General features: G+C 55.6%; 1 protein-coding gene across 2 annotated transcripts; it reads right to left on the bottom strand.

Annotated features, from left to right (window-relative positions):
- Window positions 1–2,321: 2,321 nt before the first annotated feature.
- On the bottom strand, window positions 2,322–18,766 carry LOC142216966 (uncharacterized). Of its 2 annotated transcripts, XM_075285103.1 has the most exons (10): window positions 17,658–18,766; window positions 16,708–17,558; window positions 15,111–15,210; window positions 14,897–15,004; window positions 14,690–14,796; window positions 8,284–8,398; window positions 7,030–7,095; window positions 4,298–4,487; window positions 4,062–4,216; window positions 2,323–3,977 (listed from the first exon to the last, which is right to left on the bottom strand). In XM_075285103.1, the coding sequence occupies exons 1-10, from the start codon at window positions 18,681–18,683 to the stop codon at window positions 3,339–3,341; spliced, it is 3,357 nt and encodes a 1,118-aa protein (XP_075141204.1). In that variant the 5' UTR covers window positions 18,684–18,766; the 3' UTR covers window positions 2,323–3,338. The 2 variants fall into 2 exon arrangements, with proteins under 2 accessions (XP_075141203.1, XP_075141204.1); XM_075285102.1 differs by having other exon boundaries at window positions 2,322–3,977; window positions 16,708–18,766.
- Between the last annotated feature and the right edge of the window lie 1,769 nt (window positions 18,767–20,535).

Below are 20,535 nucleotides of genomic sequence, written 5' to 3'. Positions count from 1 at the left end.
GGGGACATTAAACTAGGGGCAGCTGGAGGATATTAAACCATGGGGGGTAGCTGAAGGGGGACATGTTTACCTCTAGTTGCCCCCAGTTTAATGTCCCCCCTCCAGCTGTCCCAGTTTCGTGTCCCCTCTAGTTTCTGCTGGTTTATACTGGGGCACCAGGAGAGGGACTTAATACTGTGTGTGTGTGTGGGGGTATAATGTACGGGTGACTGTAGGAGGATTATACTTTGTGGGGCACATGGAAAAATGATTGAGAATGGGTGGAGTCAGCAGAGAAGTGGGTGGAGCTAAATTTGCTGCGCCGCGCATGGCCCTCTAGAATTTCTCATGTTTTTATAATTAATTGCCCACCCCTGCTATAGACACTCCCTATGGCCAATCCCTATAGACACTCCCTATGGCCAATCCCTATAGACACTCCCTATGGCCAATCCCTATAGACACTCCCTATGGCCAATCCCTATAGACACTCCCTATGCCCATCCCTATAGATACTCCCTATGGCCAATCCCTATAGACAATCCCTATAGACACTCCCTATGGCCAATCCCTATAGACACTCCCTATGGCCAATCCCTATAGACACTCCCTATGGCCAATCCCTATAGACACTCCCTATAGGCGCTTCCTTTATGGCACACTCCTTATGTAACGCATTGTCTGCTATAGGGTTGATCGGTTTTATTGTGCTTTCCGCGTCGCGTTTTCCTCTCTTCAGGACCTGGATGAGGATTTCCTTCTTTTTTTCATCCAGTTTTGAGCAGGTCCCATATATGACGGTATAATCAGTCAGAAGTCTGTCACTCCGAGCAGAGCCTCCGCCATAGATCGCAGACCTTGGACGACCATGTATAAGACATAAGGTCAGACACGTGACCGGCACATCCGGACCACCAGGCCCTACCATGTGCCAGTCACAGAAGGTCATTTTTTTATTCTTCTGTCAGAGGGACTCTTGGGAGCCCCCTCCGAGGCTCTAGCTACACCGCTGGATGGGGTCCGGACTCGTCTCCTTTCCTACAGAAGGTACAGATATGTGAGATGGCTCATACCCCACTGCACCAGTCTACAGTAGGAGCTGGACATAAACGGACCCCACTAATCTGAGCCCCCATAAAGCCTGACGAAGGTCACCCCGCACAGATAACACGGCTCACAGGTACATTTGTGTAATGATGTAATAGAAGATGAGGCGCAAACGGAACAGTCACCAAACTGCAGCCCAAACCTCACTTCATATTAAATATAATCCAGTTCCATCTTTAGTGCAGGAGAGGGCGCCAGATGTGCAGCCGTAATGAAATGTATCATGCAGAACATACAGGAGGCGGAGCAACCATTATGCATGGAGTGCTGATTATAAAGAGAGATGACTATAAGGGGAGGGGCAGAGCGCGGAGCAGGCTGCGAGGGGTGGGGCAGAGCGAGGAGCAAGCTGCGAGGGGTGGGGCAGAGAAAAGAAAAGCTTGTGAGGGGTGGGGCAGAGTGAGGAGCAGGCTGCGAGGGGTGGGGCAGGGTGAGGAGCAGGCTGCGAGGGGTGGGGCAGGGTGAGGAGCAGGCTGCGAGGGGTGGAGCAGAGCGCGGAGCAGGCTGCGAGGGGTGGGGCAGAGAAAAGAAAAGCTTGTGAGGGGTGGGGCAGAGTGAGGAGCAGGCTGCGAGGGGTGGGGCAGGGTGAGGAGCAGGCTGCGAGGGGTGGAGCAGAGCGCGGAGCAGGCTGCGAGGGGTGGGGCAGAGAAAAGAAAAGCTTGTGAGGGGTGGGGCAGAGTGAGGAGCAGGCTGCGAGGGGTGGGGCAGGGTGAGGAGCAGGCTGCGAGGGGTGGAGCAGAGCGCGGAGCAGGCTGCGAGGGGTGGAGCAGAGCGCGGAGCAGGCTGCGAGGGGTGGGGCAGAGAAAAGAAAAGCTTGTGAGGGGTGGGGCAGAGTGAGGAGCAGGCTGCGAGGGGTGGGACAGAGAAAAGAACAGGCTGCGAGGGGTGGGGCAGAGTGAGGAGCAGGCTGTGAGGGGTGGAGCAGAGCGCGGAGCAGGCTGCGAGGGGTGGAGCAGAGCGCGGAGCAGGCTGCGAGGGGTGGGGCAGAGAAAAGAAAAGCTTGTGAGGGGTGGGGCAGAGTGAGGAGCAGGCTGCGAGGGGTGGGACAGAGAAAAGAACAGGCTGCGAGGGGTGGGGCAAAGAGAGATGACTATTAGGGATGGGGCAGAGCGAGGAGCAGGCTGCGAGAGGTGGGGCAGAGCGAGGAGCAGGCTGTGAGGGATGGGGCAGAGCGAGGAGCAGGCTGCGAGAGGTGGGGCAGAGCGAGGAGCAGGCTGTGAGAGGTGGGGCAGAGCGAGGAGCAGGCTGTGAGGGATGGGGCAGAGCGAGGAGCAGGCTGCGAGGGGTGGAGCAGAGCGAGGAGCAGGCTGCGAGGGGTGGAGCAGAGCGAGGAGCAGGCTGCGAGGGGTGGAGCAGAGCGAGGAGCAGGCTGCGAGGGATGGGGCAGAGCGAGGAGCAGGCTGTGAGGGATGGGGCAGAGCGAGGAGCAGGCTGCGAGGGGTGGAGCAGAGAGGAGATGACTATAGGGGGAGTCACATAGTTAGAGTGAAGGAATCTTTGAATACGCAGTGAATGAATTACAGGCTCGGCCTCTCAGCACAAATCACGTCTCACAGACTGAGATAAATATACACGTATGTACACAAGTCTTAGGTCCTAATCGTCCCGTGTTCTGCAGAGCACACGTCCTGGAATTAGCTGCGAGCTCCAGAGCTGCATTCGGTTAGTTCAGTCTTTAAGGGGACAGAACAATCAGAGAATCACTTAAAAACAGAAAGCAACGTAACCAAAATATATACAAATAAAAGTGAAATGTGGGGCGGGGCATGCACCGAGGGAGGGGCCGGCGTCTCAGGATCAAGTGCAATCCCTCAAGGAGTTGTAAACAAGGACCTTCCATTCATTTCAATGTGGAGTGCAATACACGGAAGTCGCTTCCTGCACGTCCATGGCCCCGGGGCCCGCACAACGACGCAGGTGCCAAGAGGATGAAGGAGCATGCAGCAGAGACGAGAAAAGACAATCAGGTCCAAGGATGCTCATGACGAATAGTGTTTTTCCTTCTCAATAGGCCACTGCCCCACAGATCTGTACACAGAGGCCACGGGGGCTGAAACCAGAGGTCAAGAAAATAACAAAAAAGTGCCTTGGAGCGAAGGGTTTCCAGTTTTAAAGTTTCCTATGATAAGGTGAAGGTTTTGCAGACCTCGGGGCACGGCGGGGCCACATGAGCGCAGGTAATGAGATGTCTCGTCCGGCAGGACACTCCCAGTCCATAAGGCTCTAGAGCCGCTGGCACGCAGAGAACGCCCTTAGAAGTAAGTGTCGTGTGCCACACTGCCATCTTTGGGCCCAGGAGCGCTGTCTCCTCGTGGGGAGTCCGCAGCAGCAGCAGCAGCAGAGGATTCTTTACGTCTGAAGGAGAACTTCCTCTCCTTCTTGTGTCTGGCCTCGGCCTTCTCCTTCTCCTTCTGCACTCGCTTCTCCTCCTTCTCCTTCTGTTTTTCCCGCTCTCTCTCCTTCCTCCGCTCTTCTCGCTCTTCCTTCTCTCGTTTCTTTTCTCGCTCGCGTTCTTCTTTCTCTCTCTTTTTCTCCTGCTCCCTTTGCTTCTCTTTGCCCTTCTTGGTTGCCTCTCTGGGTGGTCCGAGGGGCGCCTTGTTGGCGGTGGGGGATGGCAGTGCAGGGCGGAGTCCTTCAGACACCACTACAGACTCTGGCTGGACAGCGAGCACTGGCGTGGCCGGTGGCGAGGGTCGTCTGAGGCTGGACAGGCTTAGCCGGCTGCCACTGAGGGTGGGATTGAGGCGGAGCCTCTCTTCATAGATCTGCCTGGCTCCATGGAGACGTCGTGAGGGGCGGTACTGTAACTCCCCTCGATTTTCCCGCCATTTCCGTAACTGGGTGTTGCTCTCTCGCTCTATTAAAGCATCCGTAACGGGAAGAGAACTCACCTGTGGAAACAAGGAGAGAAGTCATGACCCGCCCAAAACCCGGAGCCCCATAATGAGTGTCAGCCCCCAAACATGGCTCCTCACCTCAGGGAGCAGAACCTCCTCCTGCATACAGTGCACTGGCAGACTTCGCAGCTTCTCCATCGTCTCGTACATTCCCTGACAGCTTCGCAGCTTGTCCACCGACCCCAGGGTGTGTCTCAGTAACACCAGCCCTACACGAAATACAATTTTCACCCCTTCAACAGAAAGAGGAATCGGTAAGATGCTTGGCATGACGTAGAGGGAGACCCCATGGTCCTGGATGCCACCCAACATACCTTCACAAAAGAACATGTCCCATACACGAAGCACCGAGGCCCAGGGGAGCGTGCGGGAGAAGATGCACATAAACCACTCCGTCATATACAGGATCGGGTCAATCTTAAACTTCTTCAGGTGTCTGTAGGCCATGGGGCAAACCCTGCGCAACAGGGCAAAGAAAATCTCCCCATCCAGCTGTATGGCTTCCTATAAGAAAGCAAGAGGAAGACTGAACCTGACAGGCAGGGAGGCGAAATACAAGGGGTAGGGGGGACCAAAGGGCTAAGACATGTAGGAGGGGCAGGGGGGACCAAAGGGCTAAGACATGTAGGAGGGGCAGCGGGGACCGACAAGCACTGACATGTAGGAGGGGCAGGGGGGACCGACAGGCACTGACATGTAGGATGGGCAGGGGGGACAGACAGGCACTGACATGTAGGAGGGGCAGGGGGGACCGACAGGCACTGACATGTAGGAGGGGCAGGGGGGACCAAAGGGCTAAGACATGTAGGAGGGGCAGCGGGGACCGACAAGCACTGACATGTAGGAAGGGCAGGGGGGACCGACAAGCACTGACATGTAGGAGGGGCAGGGGGGACCACAGGGCTAAGACATGTAGGAGGGGCAGCGGGGACCGACAAGCACTGACATGTAGGATGGGCAGGGGGGACCGACAGGCACTGACATGTAGGATGGGCAGGGGGGACCGACAGGCACTGACATGTAGGAGGGGCAGGGGGGACCGACAGGCACTGACATGTAGGAGGGGCAGGGGGGACCGACAGGCACTGACATGTAGGAGGGGCAGGGGGGACCAAAGGGCTAAGACATGTAGGAGGGGCAGCGGGGACCGACAAGCACTGACATGTAGGAGGGGCAGGGGGGGACCGACAGGCACTGACATGTAGGAGGGGCAGGGGGGACCGACAGGCACTGACATGTAGGAGGGGCAGGGGGGACCAAAGGGCTAAGACATGTAGGAGGGGCAGGGGGGGACCGACAGGCACTGACATGTAGGAGGGGCAGGGGGGACCGGCAGGCACTGACATGTAGGAGGGGCAGGGGGGACCAAAGGGCTAAGACATGTAGGAGGGGCAGGGGGGACCGACAGGCACTGACATGTAGGAGGGGCAGGGGGGACCGGCAGGCACTGACATGTAGGAGGGGCAGGGGGGACCAAAGGGCTAAGACATGTAGGAGGGGCAGGGGGGGACCGACAAGCACTGACATGTAGGAGGGGCAGGGGGGACCGGCAGGCACTGACAAGTAGGAGGGGCAGCGGGGACCGACAAGCACTGACATGTAGGAGGGGCAGGGGGGACCGACAGGCACTGACATGTAGGAGGGGCAGGGGGGACCAAAGGGCCAAGACATGTAGGAGGGGCAGGGGGGACCGACAGGCACTGACATGTAGGATGGGCAGGGGGGACCGACAGGCACTGACATGTAGGAGGGGCAGGGGGGACCGGCAGGCACTGACATGTAGGAGGGGCAGGGGGGACCAAAGGGCCAAGACACGTAGGAGGGGCAGGGGGGACCGACAGGCACTGACATGTAGGAGGGGCAGGGGGGACCGACAGGCACTGACATGTAGGAGGGGCAGGGGGGACCAAAGGGCCAAGACACGTAGGAGGGGCAGGGGGGACCGACAGGCACTGACATGTAGGAGGGGCAGGGGGGACCAAAGGGCCAAGACATGTAGGAGGGGCAGGGGGGACCAAAGGGCCAAGACTTGTAGGAGGGGCAGGGGGGACCGACAGGCACTGACATGTAGGATGGGCAGGGGGGACCGACAGGCACTGACATGTAGGAGGGGCAGGGGGGACCGACAGGCACTGACATGTAGGATGGGCAGGGGGGACCGACAGGCACTGACATGTAGGATGGGCAGGGGGGACCGGCAGGCACTGACATGTAGGAGGGGCAGGGGGGACCAAAGGGCCAAGACACGTAGGAGGGGCAGGGGGGACCAAAGGGCCAAGACATGTAGGAGGGGCAGGGGGGACCGACAGGCACTGACATGTAGGATGGGCAGGGGGGACCGACAGGCACTGACATGTAGGATGGGCAGGGGGGACCGGCAGGCACTGACATGTAGGAGGGGCAGGGGGGACCAAAGGGCCAAGACATGTAGGAGGGGCAGGGGGGACCAAAGGGCCAAGACACGTAGGAGGGGCAGGGGGGACCGACAGGCACTGACATGTAGGAGGGGCAGGGGGGACCAAAGGGCCAAGACATGTAGGAGGGGCAGGGGGGACCGACAGGCACTGACATGTAGGAGGGGCAGGGGGGACCAAAGGGCCAAGACATGTAGGAGGGGCAGGGGGGACCAAAGGGCCAAGACTTGTAGGAGGGGCAGGGGGGACCGACAGGCACTGACATGTAAGAGGGGCAGGGGGGACCAAAGGGCCAAGACATGTAGGAGGGGCAGGGGGGACCAAAGGGCCAAGACATGTAGGAGGGGCAGGGGGGACCAAAGGGCCAAGACTTGTAGGAGGGGCAGGGGGGACCGACAGGCACTGACATGTAGGAGGGGCAGGGGGGACCAAAGGGCCAAGACATGTAGGAGGGGCAGGGGGGACCAAAGGGCCAAGACGTGTAGGAGGGGCAGGGGGACCAAAGGGCCAAGACATGTAGGAGGGGCAGGGGGGACCAAAGGGCCAAGACATGTAGGAGGGGCAGGGGGACCAAAGGGCCAAGACACGTAGGAGGGGCAGGTAAAGCATGTATGGAGGAGGATGCCGCTCACCAGGCCGGCGCTGTAGTATCCCGGCAGGTATTTGTCACAGATCTGGACCAGACACCAGAAGGCTTGCTGGAGGAGGAAAGAATCAGAGAAACAGGATAAAGGAGCAGCCGGCCAGACGGGCTACAAACATCACCCGATTGTATAGTCGCCCCCTGATGGCAAAGGAGGACACTGCACTGAACACTCTACTGTCACCATTCTGTAAGACACTGATTGGCCCTACACCTTTTTTCCCCTATACACCGTCCGTCTACCCCCCTTCCTGGGCACTGGCCCCATACACTGGCCATCTACCCCCCCTTCCTGGGCACTGGCCCCACACACTGGCCATCTACCCCCCCTTCCTGGGCACTGGCCCCACACACTGGCCATCTACCCCCCCTTCCTGGGCACTGGCCCCACACACTGGCCCTCTACCCCCCTTCCTGGGCACTGGCCCCACACACTGGCCCTCTACCCCCCTTCCTGGGCACTGGCCCCACACACTGGCCATCTACCCCCCTTCCTGGGCACTGGCCCCACACACTGGCCATCTACCCCCCTTCCTGGGCACTGGCCCCATACACTGGCCATCTACCCCCCCTTCCTGGGCACTGGCCCCATACACTGGCCATCTACCCCCCCTTCCTGGGCACTGGCCCCACACACTGGCCATCTACCCCCTTCCTGGGCACTGGCCCCACACACTGGCCATCTACCCCCCTTCCTGGGCACTGGCCCCATACACTGGCCATCTACCCCCCTTCCTGGGCATTGGCCCCACACACTGGCCATCTACCCCCCTTCCTGGGCATTGGCCGTCTACCCCCCTTCCTGGGCACTGGCCCCATACACTGGCCGTCTACCCCCCTTCCTGGGCACTGGCCCCACACACTGGCCATCTACCCCCCTTCCTGGGCACTGGCCCCACACACTGGCCATCTACCCCCCTTCCTGGGCACTGGCCCCACACACTGGCCATCTACCCCCCTTCCTGGGCACTGGCCCCACACACTGGCCGTCTACCCCCCTTCCTGAGCACTGGCCCCACACATTGGCCATCTACCCACCATTCCTGGGCACTGGCCCCATACACTGGCCATCTACCCCCCTTCCTGGGCACTGGCCCCACACACTGGCCATCTACCCCCCTTCCTGGGCACTGGCCCCACACACTGGCCGTCTACCCCCCTTCCTGAGCACTGGCCCCACACATTGGCCATCTACCCACCATTCCTGGGCACTGGCCCCACACACTGGTCTGGGCCCGATTACCTCGGCTGGCATGTGCATGAGCAGCACTGCGGCCACTGGAGCCTGGGCCTGGCAGTAGCCCTCCTCTGGTCTGTATACAGTGTAAGCCTTTAGGATACGGTACAGATCTTGCTGCCTGTAGGAAATAGATGACACACGAGGATTAGTGAGAAAGTCTTAAAGGGATCGTGTAGACCAGCGATTCTCAGCCTGATATACGTGTAACGTGGGGGCCACAGGGGGTCTGTGCAGCGACTGCTCCCTGACAAAAACCTCAGCAGTATATAAAGTTCTGTTACGCCCGGTTCACACTAGCTTATGTGTTCCGTCCAGAAGGAGTCCGCATCAGGATCCCCCAGATAGAATACAAGCGCAACTGCAAGCGCTGTGCAGTTAACGCGCACGGTCCCCATACACTATAACGGGGTCCGTGTGCTTGCCATGTACTGCTCGCATGGATGATTAATGCGGGCAGTGTGCGGCAAGCTCTACTTCCTATACAAGGACGGTTCACCATGTGTCACGTACCTACAGCTCTACTTCCTACACAAGGACGGTTCTCCATGTGTCACGTACCTACAGCTCTACTTCCTACACAAGGACGGTTCTCCATGTGTCACGTACCTACAGCTCTACTTCCCATACAAGGACGGTTCTCCATGTGTCACGTACCTACAGCTGTACATCCTACACAAGGACGGTTCTCCATGTGTCACGTACCTACAGCTCTACTTCCTACACAAGGACGGTTCTCTATGTGTCACGTACCTACAGCTCTACATCCTACACAAGGACGGTTCTCCATGTGTCACGTACCTACAGCTCTACTTCCTATACAAGGACGGTTCTCCATGTGTCACGTACCTACAGCTCTACATGCGACACAAGGACGGTTCTCTATGTGTCACGTACCTACAGCTCTACAACCTACACAAGGACGGTTCTCCATGTGTCACGTACCTACAGCTCTACTTCCCATAAAAGGACAGTTCTCTATGTGTCACGTACCTACAGCTCTACTTCCCATACAAGGACGGTTCTCAATGTGTCACGTACCTACAGCTCTACTTCCTATACAAGGACGGTTCTCAATGTGTCACGTACCTACAGCTCTACTTCCTATACAAGGACGGTTCTCCATGTGTCACGTACCTACAGCTCTACTTCCCATAAAAGGACAGTTCTCTATGTGTCACGTACCTACAGCTCTACTTCCCATACAAGGACGGTTCTCCATGTGTCACGTACCTACAGCTCTACTTCCTACACAAGGACGGTTCTCCATGTGTCACGTACCTACAGCTCTACTTCCCATACAAGGACAGTTCTCCATGTGTCACGTACCTACAGCTCTACTTCCCATACAAGGACGGTTCTCAATGTGTCACGTACCTACAGCTCTACTTCCTACACAAGGACGGTTCTCCATGTGTCACGTACCTACAGCTCTACTTCCCATACAAGGACGGTTCTCAATGTGTCACGTACCTACAGCTCTACTTCCTATACAAGGACGGTTCTCCATGTGTCACGTACCTACAGCTCTACTTCCTATACAAGGACGGTTCTCAATGTGTCACGTATCCACAGCTCTACATGCGACACAAGGACGGTTCTCTATGTGTCACGTACCTACAGCTCTACAACCTACACAAGGACGGTTCTCCATGTGTCACGTACCTACAGCTCTACTTCCTATACAAGGACGGTTCTCAATGTGTCACGTACCTACAGCTCTACTTCCTATACAAGGACGGTTCTCCATGTGTCACGTACCTACAGCTCTACTTCCTATACAAGGACGGTTCTCCATGTGTCACGTACCTACAGCTCTACATGCGACACAAGGACGGTTCTCTATGTGTCACGTACCTACAGCTCTACAACCTACACAAGGACGGTTCTCCATGTGTCACGTACCTACAGCTCTACTTCCCATAAAAGGACAGTTCTCTATGTGTCACGTACCTACAGCTCTACAACCTACACAAGGACGGTTCTCTATGTGTCACGTACCTACAGCTCTACTTCCCATACAAGGACGGTTCTCCATGTGTCACGTACCTACAGCTCTACTTCCCATACAAGGACGGTTCTCCATGTGTCACGTACCTACAGCTCTACTTCCTACACAAGGACGGTTCTCCATGTGTCACGTACCTACAGCTCTACTTCCCATACAAGGACGGTTCTCCATGTGTCACGTACCTACAGCTCTACTTCCCATACAAGGACAGTTCTCCATGTGTCACGTACCTACAGCTCTACTTCCCATACAAGGACGGTTCTCCATGTGTCACGTACCTACAGCTCTACTTCCTACACAAGGACGGTTCTCCATGTGTCACGTACCTACAGCTCTACTTCCCATAAAAGGACAGTTCTCTATGTGTCACGTACCTACAGCTCTACTTCCCATACAAGGACGGTTCTCCATGTGTCACGTACCTACAGCTCTACTTCCTACACAAGGACGGTTCTCCATGTGTCACGTACCTACAGCTCTACTTCCCATACAAGGACAGTTCTCCATGTGTCACGTACCTACAGCTCTACTTCCCATACAAGGACGGTTCTCAATGTGTCACGTACCTACAGCTCTACTTCCTACACAAGGACGGTTCTCCATGTGTCACGTACCTACAGCTCTACTTCCCATACAAGGACGGTTCTCAAGGTGTCACGTACCTACAGCTCTACTTCCTATACAAGGACGGTTCTCCATGTGTCACGTACCTACAGCTCTACTTCCTATACAAGGACGGTTCTCCATGTGTCACGTACCTACAGCTCTACATGCGACACAAGGACGGTTCTCTATGTGTCACGTACCTACAGCTCTACAACCTACACAAGGACGGTTCTCCATGTGTCACGTACCTACAGCTCTACTTCCCATAAAAGGACAGTTCTCTATGTGTCACGTACCTACAGCTCTACAACCTACACAAGGACGGTTCTCTATGTGTCACGTACCTACAGCTCTACTTCCCATACAAGGACGGTTCTCCATGTGTCACGTACCTACAGCTCTACTTCCCATACAAGGACGGTTCTCCATGTGTCACGTACCTACAGCTCTACTTCCTACACAAGGACGGTTCTCCATGTGTCACGTACCTACAGCTCTACTTCCCATACAAGGACGGTTCTCCATGTGTCACGTACCTACAGCTCTACTTCCCATACAAGGACAGTTCTCTATGTGTCACGTACCTACAGCTCTACTTCCCATACAAGGACGGTTCTCCATGTGTCACGTACCTACAGCTCTACTTCCTACACAAGGACGGTTCTCCATGTGTCACGTACCTACAGCTCTACATGCGACACAAGGACGGTTCTCCATGTGTCACGTACCTACAGCTCTACTTCCTACACAAGGACGGTTCTCCATGTGTCACGTACCTACAGCTCTACTTCCTATACAAGGACGGTTCTCCATGTGTCACGTACCTACAGCTCTACTTCCCATAAAAGGACAGTTCTCTATGTGTCACGTACCTACAGCTCTACTTCCCATACAAGGACGGTTCTCCATGTGTCACGTACCTACAGCTCTACTTCCTACACAAGGACGGTTCTCCATGTGTCACGTACCTACAGCTCTACTTCCCATACAAGGACAGTTCTCCATGTGTCACGTACCTACAGCTCTACTTCCCATACAAGGACGGTTCTCAATGTGTCACGTACCTACAGCTCTACTTCCTACACAAGGACGGTTCTCCATGTGTCACGTACCTACAGCTCTACTTCCCATACAAGGACGGTTCTCAATGTGTCACGTACCTACAGCTCTACTTCCTATACAAGGACGGTTCTCCATGTGTCACGTACCTACAGCTCTACTTCCTATACAAGGACGGTTCTCAATGTGTCACGTATCCACAGCTCTACATGCGACACAAGGACGGTTCTCTATGTGTCACGTACCTACAGCTCTACAACCTACACAAGGACGGTTCTCCATGTGTCACGTACCTACAGCTCTACTTCCTATACAAGGACGGTTCTCAATGTGTCACGTACCTACAGCTCTACTTCCTATACAAGGACGGTTCTCCATGTGTCACGTACCTACAGCTCTACTTCCTATACAAGGACGGTTCTCCATGTGTCACGTACCTACAGCTCTACATGCGACACAAGGACGGTTCTCTATGTGTCACGTACCTACAGCTCTACAACCTACACAAGGACGGTTCTCCATGTGTCACGTACCTACAGCTCTACTTCCCATAAAAGGACAGTTCTCTATGTGTCACGTACCTACAGCTCTACAACCTACACAAGGACGGTTCTCTATGTGTCACGTACCTACAGCTCTACTTCCCATACAAGGACGGTTCTCCATGTGTCACGTACCTACAGCTCTACTTCCCATACAAGGACGGTTCTCCATGTGTCACGTACCTACAGCTCTACTTCCTACACAAGGACGGTTCTCCATGTGTCACGTACCTACAGCTCTACTTCCCATACAAGGACGGTTCTCCATGTGTCACGTACCTACAGCTCTACTTCCCATACAAGGACAGTTCTCCATGTGTCACGTACCTACAGCTCTACTTCCCATACAAGGACGGTTCTCCATGTGTCACGTACCTACAGCTCTACTTCCTACACAAGGACGGTTCTCCATGTGTCACGTACCTACAGCTCTACTTCCCATAAAAGGACAGTTCTCTATGTGTCACGTACCTACAGCTCTACTTCCCATACAAGGACGGTTCTCCATGTGTCACGTACCTACAGCTCTACTTCCTACACAAGGACGGTTCTCCATGTGTCACGTACCTACAGCTCTACTTCCCATACAAGGACAGTTCTCCATGTGTCACGTACCTACAGCTCTACTTCCCATACAAGGACGGTTCTCAATGTGTCACGTACCTACAGCTCTACTTCCTACACAAGGACGGTTCTCCATGTGTCACGTACCTACAGCTCTACTTCCCATACAAGGACGGTTCTCAAGGTGTCACGTACCTACAGCTCTACTTCCTATACAAGGACGGTTCTCCATGTGTCACGTACCTACAGCTCTACTTCCTATACAAGGACGGTTCTCCATGTGTCACGTACCTACAGCTCTACATGCGACACAAGGACGGTTCTCTATGTGTCACGTACCTACAGCTCTACAACCTACACAAGGACGGTTCTCCATGTGTCACGTACCTACAGCTCTACTTCCCATAAAAGGACAGTTCTCTATGTGTCACGTACCTACAGCTCTACAACCTACACAAGGACGGTTCTCTATGTGTCACGTACCTACAGCTCTACTTCCCATACAAGGACGGTTCTCCATGTGTCACGTACCTACAGCTCTACTTCCCATACAAGGACGGTTCTCCATGTGTCACGTACCTACAGCTCTACTTCCTACACAAGGACGGTTCTCCATGTGTCACGTACCTACAGCTCTACTTCCCATACAAGGACGGTTCTCCATGTGTCACGTACCTACAGCTCTACTTCCCATACAAGGACAGTTCTCTATGTGTCACGTACCTACAGCTCTACTTCCCATACAAGGACGGTTCTCCATGTGTCACGTACCTACAGCTCTACTTCCTACACAAGGACGGTTCTCCATGTGTCACGTACCTACAGCTCTACTTCCTATACAAGGACGGTTCTCCATGTGTCACGTACCTACAGCTCTACTTCCCATACAAGGACAGTTCTCCATGTGTCACGTACCTACAGCTCTACTTCCCATACAAGGACGGTTCTCAATGTGTCACGTATCCACAGCTCTACATGCTACACAAGGACGGTTCTCCATGTGTCACGTACCTACAGCTCTACTTCCCATACAAGGACAGTTCTCCATGTGTCACATACCTACAGCTCTACTTCCCATACAAGGACGGTTCTCCATGTGTCACGTACCTACAGCTCTACTTCCTACACAAGGACGGTTCTCCATGTGTCACGTACCTACAGCTCTACTTCCCATACAAGGACGGTTCTCCATGTGTCACGTACCTACAGCTCTACATGCGACACAAGGACGGTTCTCTATGTGTCACGTACCTACAGCTCTACTTCCTATACAAGGACGGTTCTCTATGTGTCACGTACCTACAGCTCTACAACCTACACAAGGACGGTTCTCCATGTGTCACGTACCTACAGCTCTACTTCCTATACAAGGACGGTTCTCCATGTGTCACGTACCTACAGCTCTACTTCCTATACAAGGACGGTTCTCCATGTGTCACGTACCTACAGCTCTACTTCCTATACAAGGACGGTTCTCCATGTGTCACGTACCTACAGCTCTACAACCTACATCGAAGGATTTTTTTCTTAGCCTTTACATGTAATTTGATGTACTATAGGATGAGAGGCGGAGCAGGTGACTCGGACACTGCGGGGTCAGTGACTCGTTGCGTTTATGCCGCCATCTTACCCGTGGCCACCTCGTGCTGCAAACATCTCATGGAATGGAAACTGCCGGTGAAGATCTTTCTCGATTACATCCAGCCACTTGGGGTCTCCTTGCTGTCGCTCCATTTCCTACAGGCAGTGAGAAGGAAAGTGTTATGTCCCTGCCGCCACACACCAGGACGACTTCCTACAACCGCTACACTACGGTGTCATGGTGGACATCACTCACCTCAAATTTCCCCGGGTTTTTCATCAGAAGTTCGTGACTGTTGGAGAGAAACTGCCAGGCCTTGGCCCTCAAGGAAGATGGAATTCCCTTCCTGCATCTTAGCTTCACCTACAGACAGAGAGATATGGTAAGACACACCAGGGGACCAAGAGAGACTGTTCTAAGGATCAATACGAGAACATAGGGGGGCTCAGAGCCGGATGTGTCACCCCACCTTCTGAAAACGCCTTGTCAGCCATTTATCCCAATTACTGAACATTTCCAACCACTTCAGCTCTCGCTGTCGAGCAATTTCTACGGAAACTGAAGCGTCTCTGCAAGAAGAAATGAGAAGCAGCAGTCATGTAAGTAGCGAGACATCACACAAGACATCACACCCCATAACACCACCTCTGCAAATACCACATATAACACTTGTAGAAATACAACCTGGATCACCATGCACCCCACTCAACCATGTCAGACGCCATCCATCACCACCCCACAGCACCACTAGCCAGCCTCCACGTATCACACGCGCCCTCAGGCTCCACGTATCACACGCGCCCTCAGGCTCCACGTATCACACGCGCCCTCAGGCTCTACGTATCACACGCGCCCTCAGGCTCCACGTATCACACGCGCCCTCAGCCTCCACGTATCACACGCGCCCTCAGGCTCCACGTATCACACGCGTCCTCAGGCTCCACGTATCACACGCGTCCTCAGCCTCCACGTATCACACGCGCCCTCAGCCTCCACGTATCACACGCGCCTATCACACGCGCCCTCAGGCTCCACGTATCACACGCGCCCTCAGGCTCCACGTATCACACGCGCCCTCAGGCTCCACGTATCACACGCGTCCTCAGGCTCCACGTATCACACGCGCCCTCAGCCTCCACGTATCACACGCGCCCTCAGCCTCCACGTATCACACGCGCCCTCAGCCTCCACGTATCACACGCGCCCTCAGGCTCCACGTATCACACGCGTCCTCAGGCTCCACGTATCACACGCGTCCTCAGCCTCCACGTATCACACGCGCCCTCAGGCTCCACGTATCACACGCGCCTATCACACGCGCCCTCAGGCTCCACGTATCACACGCGCCCTCAGGCTCCACGTATCACACGCGTCCTCAGGCTCCACGTATCACACGCGTCCTCAGGCTCCACGTATCACACGCGTCCTCAGCCTCCACGTATCACACGCGCCCTCAGCCTCCACGTATCACACGCGCCCTCAGCCTCCACGTATCACACGCGCCCTCAGCCTCCACGTATCACACGCGCCCTCAGCCTCCACGTATCACACGCGTCCTCAGCCTCCACGTATCACACGCGTCCTCAGCCTCCACGTATCACACGCGCCCTCAGCCTCCACGTATCACACGCGCCCTCAGGCTCCACGTATCACACGCGCCCTCAGGCTCCACGTATCACACGCGCCCTCAGGCTCCACGTATCACACGCGCCCTCAGGCTCCACGTATCACACGCGCCCTCAGGCTCCACGTATCACACGCGCCCTCAGGCTCCACGTATCACACGCGCCCTCAGGCTCCACGTATCACACGCGCCCTCAGGCTCCACGTATCACACGCGCCCTCAGGCTCCACGTATCACACGCGCCCTCAGGCTCCACGTATCACACGCGCCCTCAGGCTCCACGTATCACACGCGTCCTCAGCCTCCACGTATCACACGCGCCCTCAGGCTCCACGTATCACACGCGCCCTCAGGCTCCACGTATCACACGCGCCCTCAGCCTCCACGTATCACACGCGCCCTCAGGCTCCATGTAGACAGTCAATTAGATGAAGGAACTGACCCGTTACCGCTGTACTGGTTCCCTCCTAAGAAGCCATATTTGTCGGTCTTCCTGTATGGCATGCCATTAATCTCAGAGTCAGACCCTAAAGAGCTGGCGTCATCCAGTAGGGTGAGAGACTCCATGGTCCCAGACATCAAACTGACAGAGTCCAGATAACTGAGAGTGTCTGGGGCCGGAGCCTTGGACTTAAAACTGGAGAGGGAGGCCGTCTCATGGCTGGTGGAGGTCTCTTGCTCTCGAGGCAGATGGCCAGGGTACAAGTTAGATCTAGGAGGGATGGGTAGAGGAGGCTTGGAGGACATGTTCCTGTGCGGGCTTGTAGGATCAGGAACACGAATTGGGGACAGTGATGACCAGCCAAGACTTGGCTGTGAGGGCAGATTGGGCATCTGATTCTGAGAAGTTGGGGTCGTCTGAGTCCCGTCACCCACTGAAGGGCTTTCCCCTCGCTTCTGCTGTACTAGGTCTTGTTGAGCAGTCTTCACATTTTCTAATTTTGTGGTCAGAGCGCTCTTCGCCTCCTCCACTCTCACAGCCGGAGCGCTCGGCACCTCCTCCGCTCTCACAGCCGGCGCGCTCTTCGCCTCCTCCGCTCTCACAGCCGGCGCGCTCGGCACCTCCTCCACTCTCACAGCCGAAACGCTCGGCACCTCCTCCACTCTCACAGCCGGAGCGCTCGGCACCTCCTCCGCTCTCACAGCCGAAGTGCTCGGCACCTCCTCCGCTCTCACAGTCGGAGCGCTCTTCGCCTCCTCCGCTCTCACAGCTGGAGCGCTCTTCGTTTCCTCCGCTCTCACAGCCGAAACGCTCGGCACCTCCTCCGCTCTCACAGTCGGAGCGCTCTTCGCCTCCTCCGCTCTCACAGCTGGAGCGCTCTTCGTTTCCTCCGCTCTCACAGCCGGAGCGCTCTTCGTTTCCTCCGCTCTCACAGCCGAAACGCTCGGCACCTCCTCCGCTCTCACAGCCGAAACGCTCGGCACCTCCTCCGCTCTCACAGCCGGAGCGCTCTTCGCCTCCTCCGCCCTCACAGCCGGAGCGCTCTTCGCCTCCTCCGCCCTCACAGCCGGAGCGCTCTTCGCCTCCTCCGCTCTCACAGCCGGAGCGCTCTTCGCCTCCTCCGCTCTCACAGCTGGAGCGCTCTTCGCCTCCTCCGCTCTCACAGCCGGAGCGCTCTTCGCCTCCTCCGCCCTCACAGCCGGAGCGCTCTTCGCCTCCTCCGCTCTCACAGCTGGAGCGCTCTTCGTTTCCTCCGCTCTCACAGTCAGAGCGCTCTTCGCATCCTCTGCTCTCTTTGCCTCCACCGCTCTCACAGCCGGAGTGCTCTTCACATCCTCCGCTCTCACATCCTCTGCTCTCTTCGCCTCCTCCTCCGCTCTTATGATGGGAGACCTCTGCACGTCTTGGGCTCTTACAGTTGGTGTACTGTCCTGTAGATGGGTTACACGTTGTGAACTCCCACAGACATTCCGGGTAACCACTTGCACGGCCACGTCTTGCTGCAGCAGTATCCGTGTCCCCATCCCATCATGGTCTGTAGTGCAGTCCTGAGTCCCAGTACAATGTGGCCCCTGACTGTTCTGTGGCAGGAGTGACCCCCCCTGGTCCTGTGTGGCTGACGGTTGCAGAGTTGGCACGCTGGCAGGTGGAGGTCCTCCGCCGTCCTGGATGATGGCTCCACCTGGTGCTGATGTTGGGGGTCTCTCCTGCCCCCCTTCTGCCCCCTGGCTGGTCTCCAGTTGGCGGGCTCCGTGGCTCTGCATCACTATCAGCACTCTCTGTGTGACTGTCGCCCTCTCAGGGGTCCCCGGTTTGCTCCCCCTGGCACTGATATCACTGCAGGCATCCCCGGCCCCCATTTGCTCCCCTCCCCGCCTGAGAGGACTCAGGGACCGGCGCTCCATGGAGCCTTTACGAGGAGGGGGTACTGGCCGGGTCCCCGGGGGGGACACGGAGGGCCCTGGCGGTGGCTCCATGTTCCGGTGCCGCTGAACAGGAACAGGCCGGCGGCTCAGGCGCTCACCGGCCCGGACTGACAGGGGAACCAGCAAGCCAATAAGAACCAAGCGCTGGGAAAGAGAGAGCCAATCAATGACGAGCAGGAAACAGGCTCGGCCTAAAGGACAACCAATTACAGTGCGCGACACATATCTTAACCTGTCATAATTTAAGTTAAAGCAAGGGATTGGCTAACGCTGAATGAAGCCGACCAATCAGGTGCCAGAGCCGTGCGGCGTCCATAAGGGAAGTGTCCGGAACAAGGAACAGGAAGCAGAGGCCTCGGAAGAAAGGGTGGAGCCTCGACCAATCAGCACACACTTCATACCTGAGAGTGACCAATCAGCTCTGGGGGGCGGGCAGACGGGGACGAGAAGTGAAACTCCACTTCAATAACTTTATTGACCGACAAAAAGTAAACAAAGTGTCAGTGACTGAAAATGTGGGCGGAGGGAGAGGGGTTGTGTGAGACATTCTATAGGGAGAGGAGACTGTCAGCAAGCAGGGACATTGTTGTGTGAGACATTCTATAGGGAGAGGAGACTGTCAGCAAGCAGGGACATTGCTGTGTGAGACATTCTATAGGGAGAGGAGACTGTCAGCAAGCAGGGACATTGCTGTGTGTGACATTCTATAGGGAGAGGAGACTGTCAGCAAGCAGGGACATTGCTGTGTGAGACATTCTATAGGGAGAGGAGACTGTCAGCAAGCAGGGACATTGCTGTGTGTGACATTCTATAGGGAGAGGAGACTGTCAGCAAGCAGGGACATTGCTGTGTGTGACATTCTATAGGGAGAGGAGACTGTCAGCAAGCAGGGACATTGCTGTGTGAGACATTCTATAGGGAGAGGAGACTGTCAGCAAGCAGGGACATTGCTGTGTGAGACATTCTATAGGGAGAGGAGACTGTCAGCAAGCAGGGACATTGCTGTGTGAGACATTCTATAGGGAGAGGAGACTGTCAGCAAGCAGGGACATTGCTGTGTGTGACATTCTATAGGGAGAGGAGACTGTCAGCAAGCAGGGACATTGCTGTGTGTGACATTCTATAGAGAGAGGAGACTGTCAGCAAGCAGGGACATTGCTGTGTGTGACATTCTATAGGGAGAGGAGACTGTCAGCAAGCAGGGACATTGCTGTGTGTGACATTCTATAGGGAGAGGAGACTGTCAGCAAGCAGGGACATTGCTGTGTGTGACATTCTATAGGGAGAGGAGACTGTCAGCAAGCAGGGACATTGCTGTGTGAGACATTCTATAGGGAGAGGAGACTGTCAGCAAGCAGGGACATTGTTGTGTGAGACATTCTATAGGGAGAGGAGACTGTCAGCAAGCAGGGACATTGCTGTGTCTGACATTCTATAGGGAGAGGAGACTGTCAGCAAGCAGGGACATTGCGTGTCTGACATTCTATAGGGAGAGGAGACTGTCAGCAAGCAGGGACATTGCTGTGTGTGACATTCTATAGGGAGAGGAGACTGTCAGCAAGCAAGGACATTGCTGTGTGTGACATTCTATAGGGAGAGGAGACTGTCAGCAAGCAGGGACATTGCTGTGTGTGACATTCTATAGGGAGAGGAGACTGTCAGCAAGCAGGGACATTGCTGTGTGAGACATTCTATAGGGAGAGGAGACTGTCAGCAAGCAGGGACATTGCTGTGTGTGACATTCTATAGGGAGAGGAGACTGTCAGCAAGCAGGGACATTGCTGTGTGTGACATTCTATAGGGAGAGGAGACTGTCAGCAAGCAGGGACATTGCTGTGTGAGACATTCTATAGGTAGAGGAGACTGTCAGCAAGCAGGGACATTGCTGTGTGTGACATTCTAT

The sequence above is a fragment of the Leptodactylus fuscus genome, chromosome 8 (assembly GCF_031893055.1).
Source record: "Leptodactylus fuscus isolate aLepFus1 chromosome 8, aLepFus1.hap2, whole genome shotgun sequence".
NCBI lineage: Eukaryota > Metazoa > Chordata > Amphibia > Anura > Leptodactylidae > Leptodactylus > Leptodactylus fuscus.
The sequence above is the reverse complement of the archived record's forward strand: the minus strand, read 5'-3'. Positions and strand labels throughout refer to the sequence as shown.

Bases quoted from the DNA above. Each gene is read 5' to 3' on its own strand.
- LOC142216966 (XM_075285102.1), bottom strand. From the start codon at position 18,683: ATGGAGCCACCGCCAGGGCCCTCCGTGTCCCCCCCGGGGACCCGGCCA. The intron at 15,005-15,110 runs GTGGGGTGACAC...CTCTGTCTGTAG, and splicing joins TGACAAGGCGTTTTCAGAAG to GTGAAGCTAAGATGCAGGAA. The intron at 14,797-14,896 runs GTGAGTGATGTC...CACTGCCTGTAG, and splicing joins AAAACCCGGGGAAATTTGAG to GAAATGGAGCGACAGCAAGG.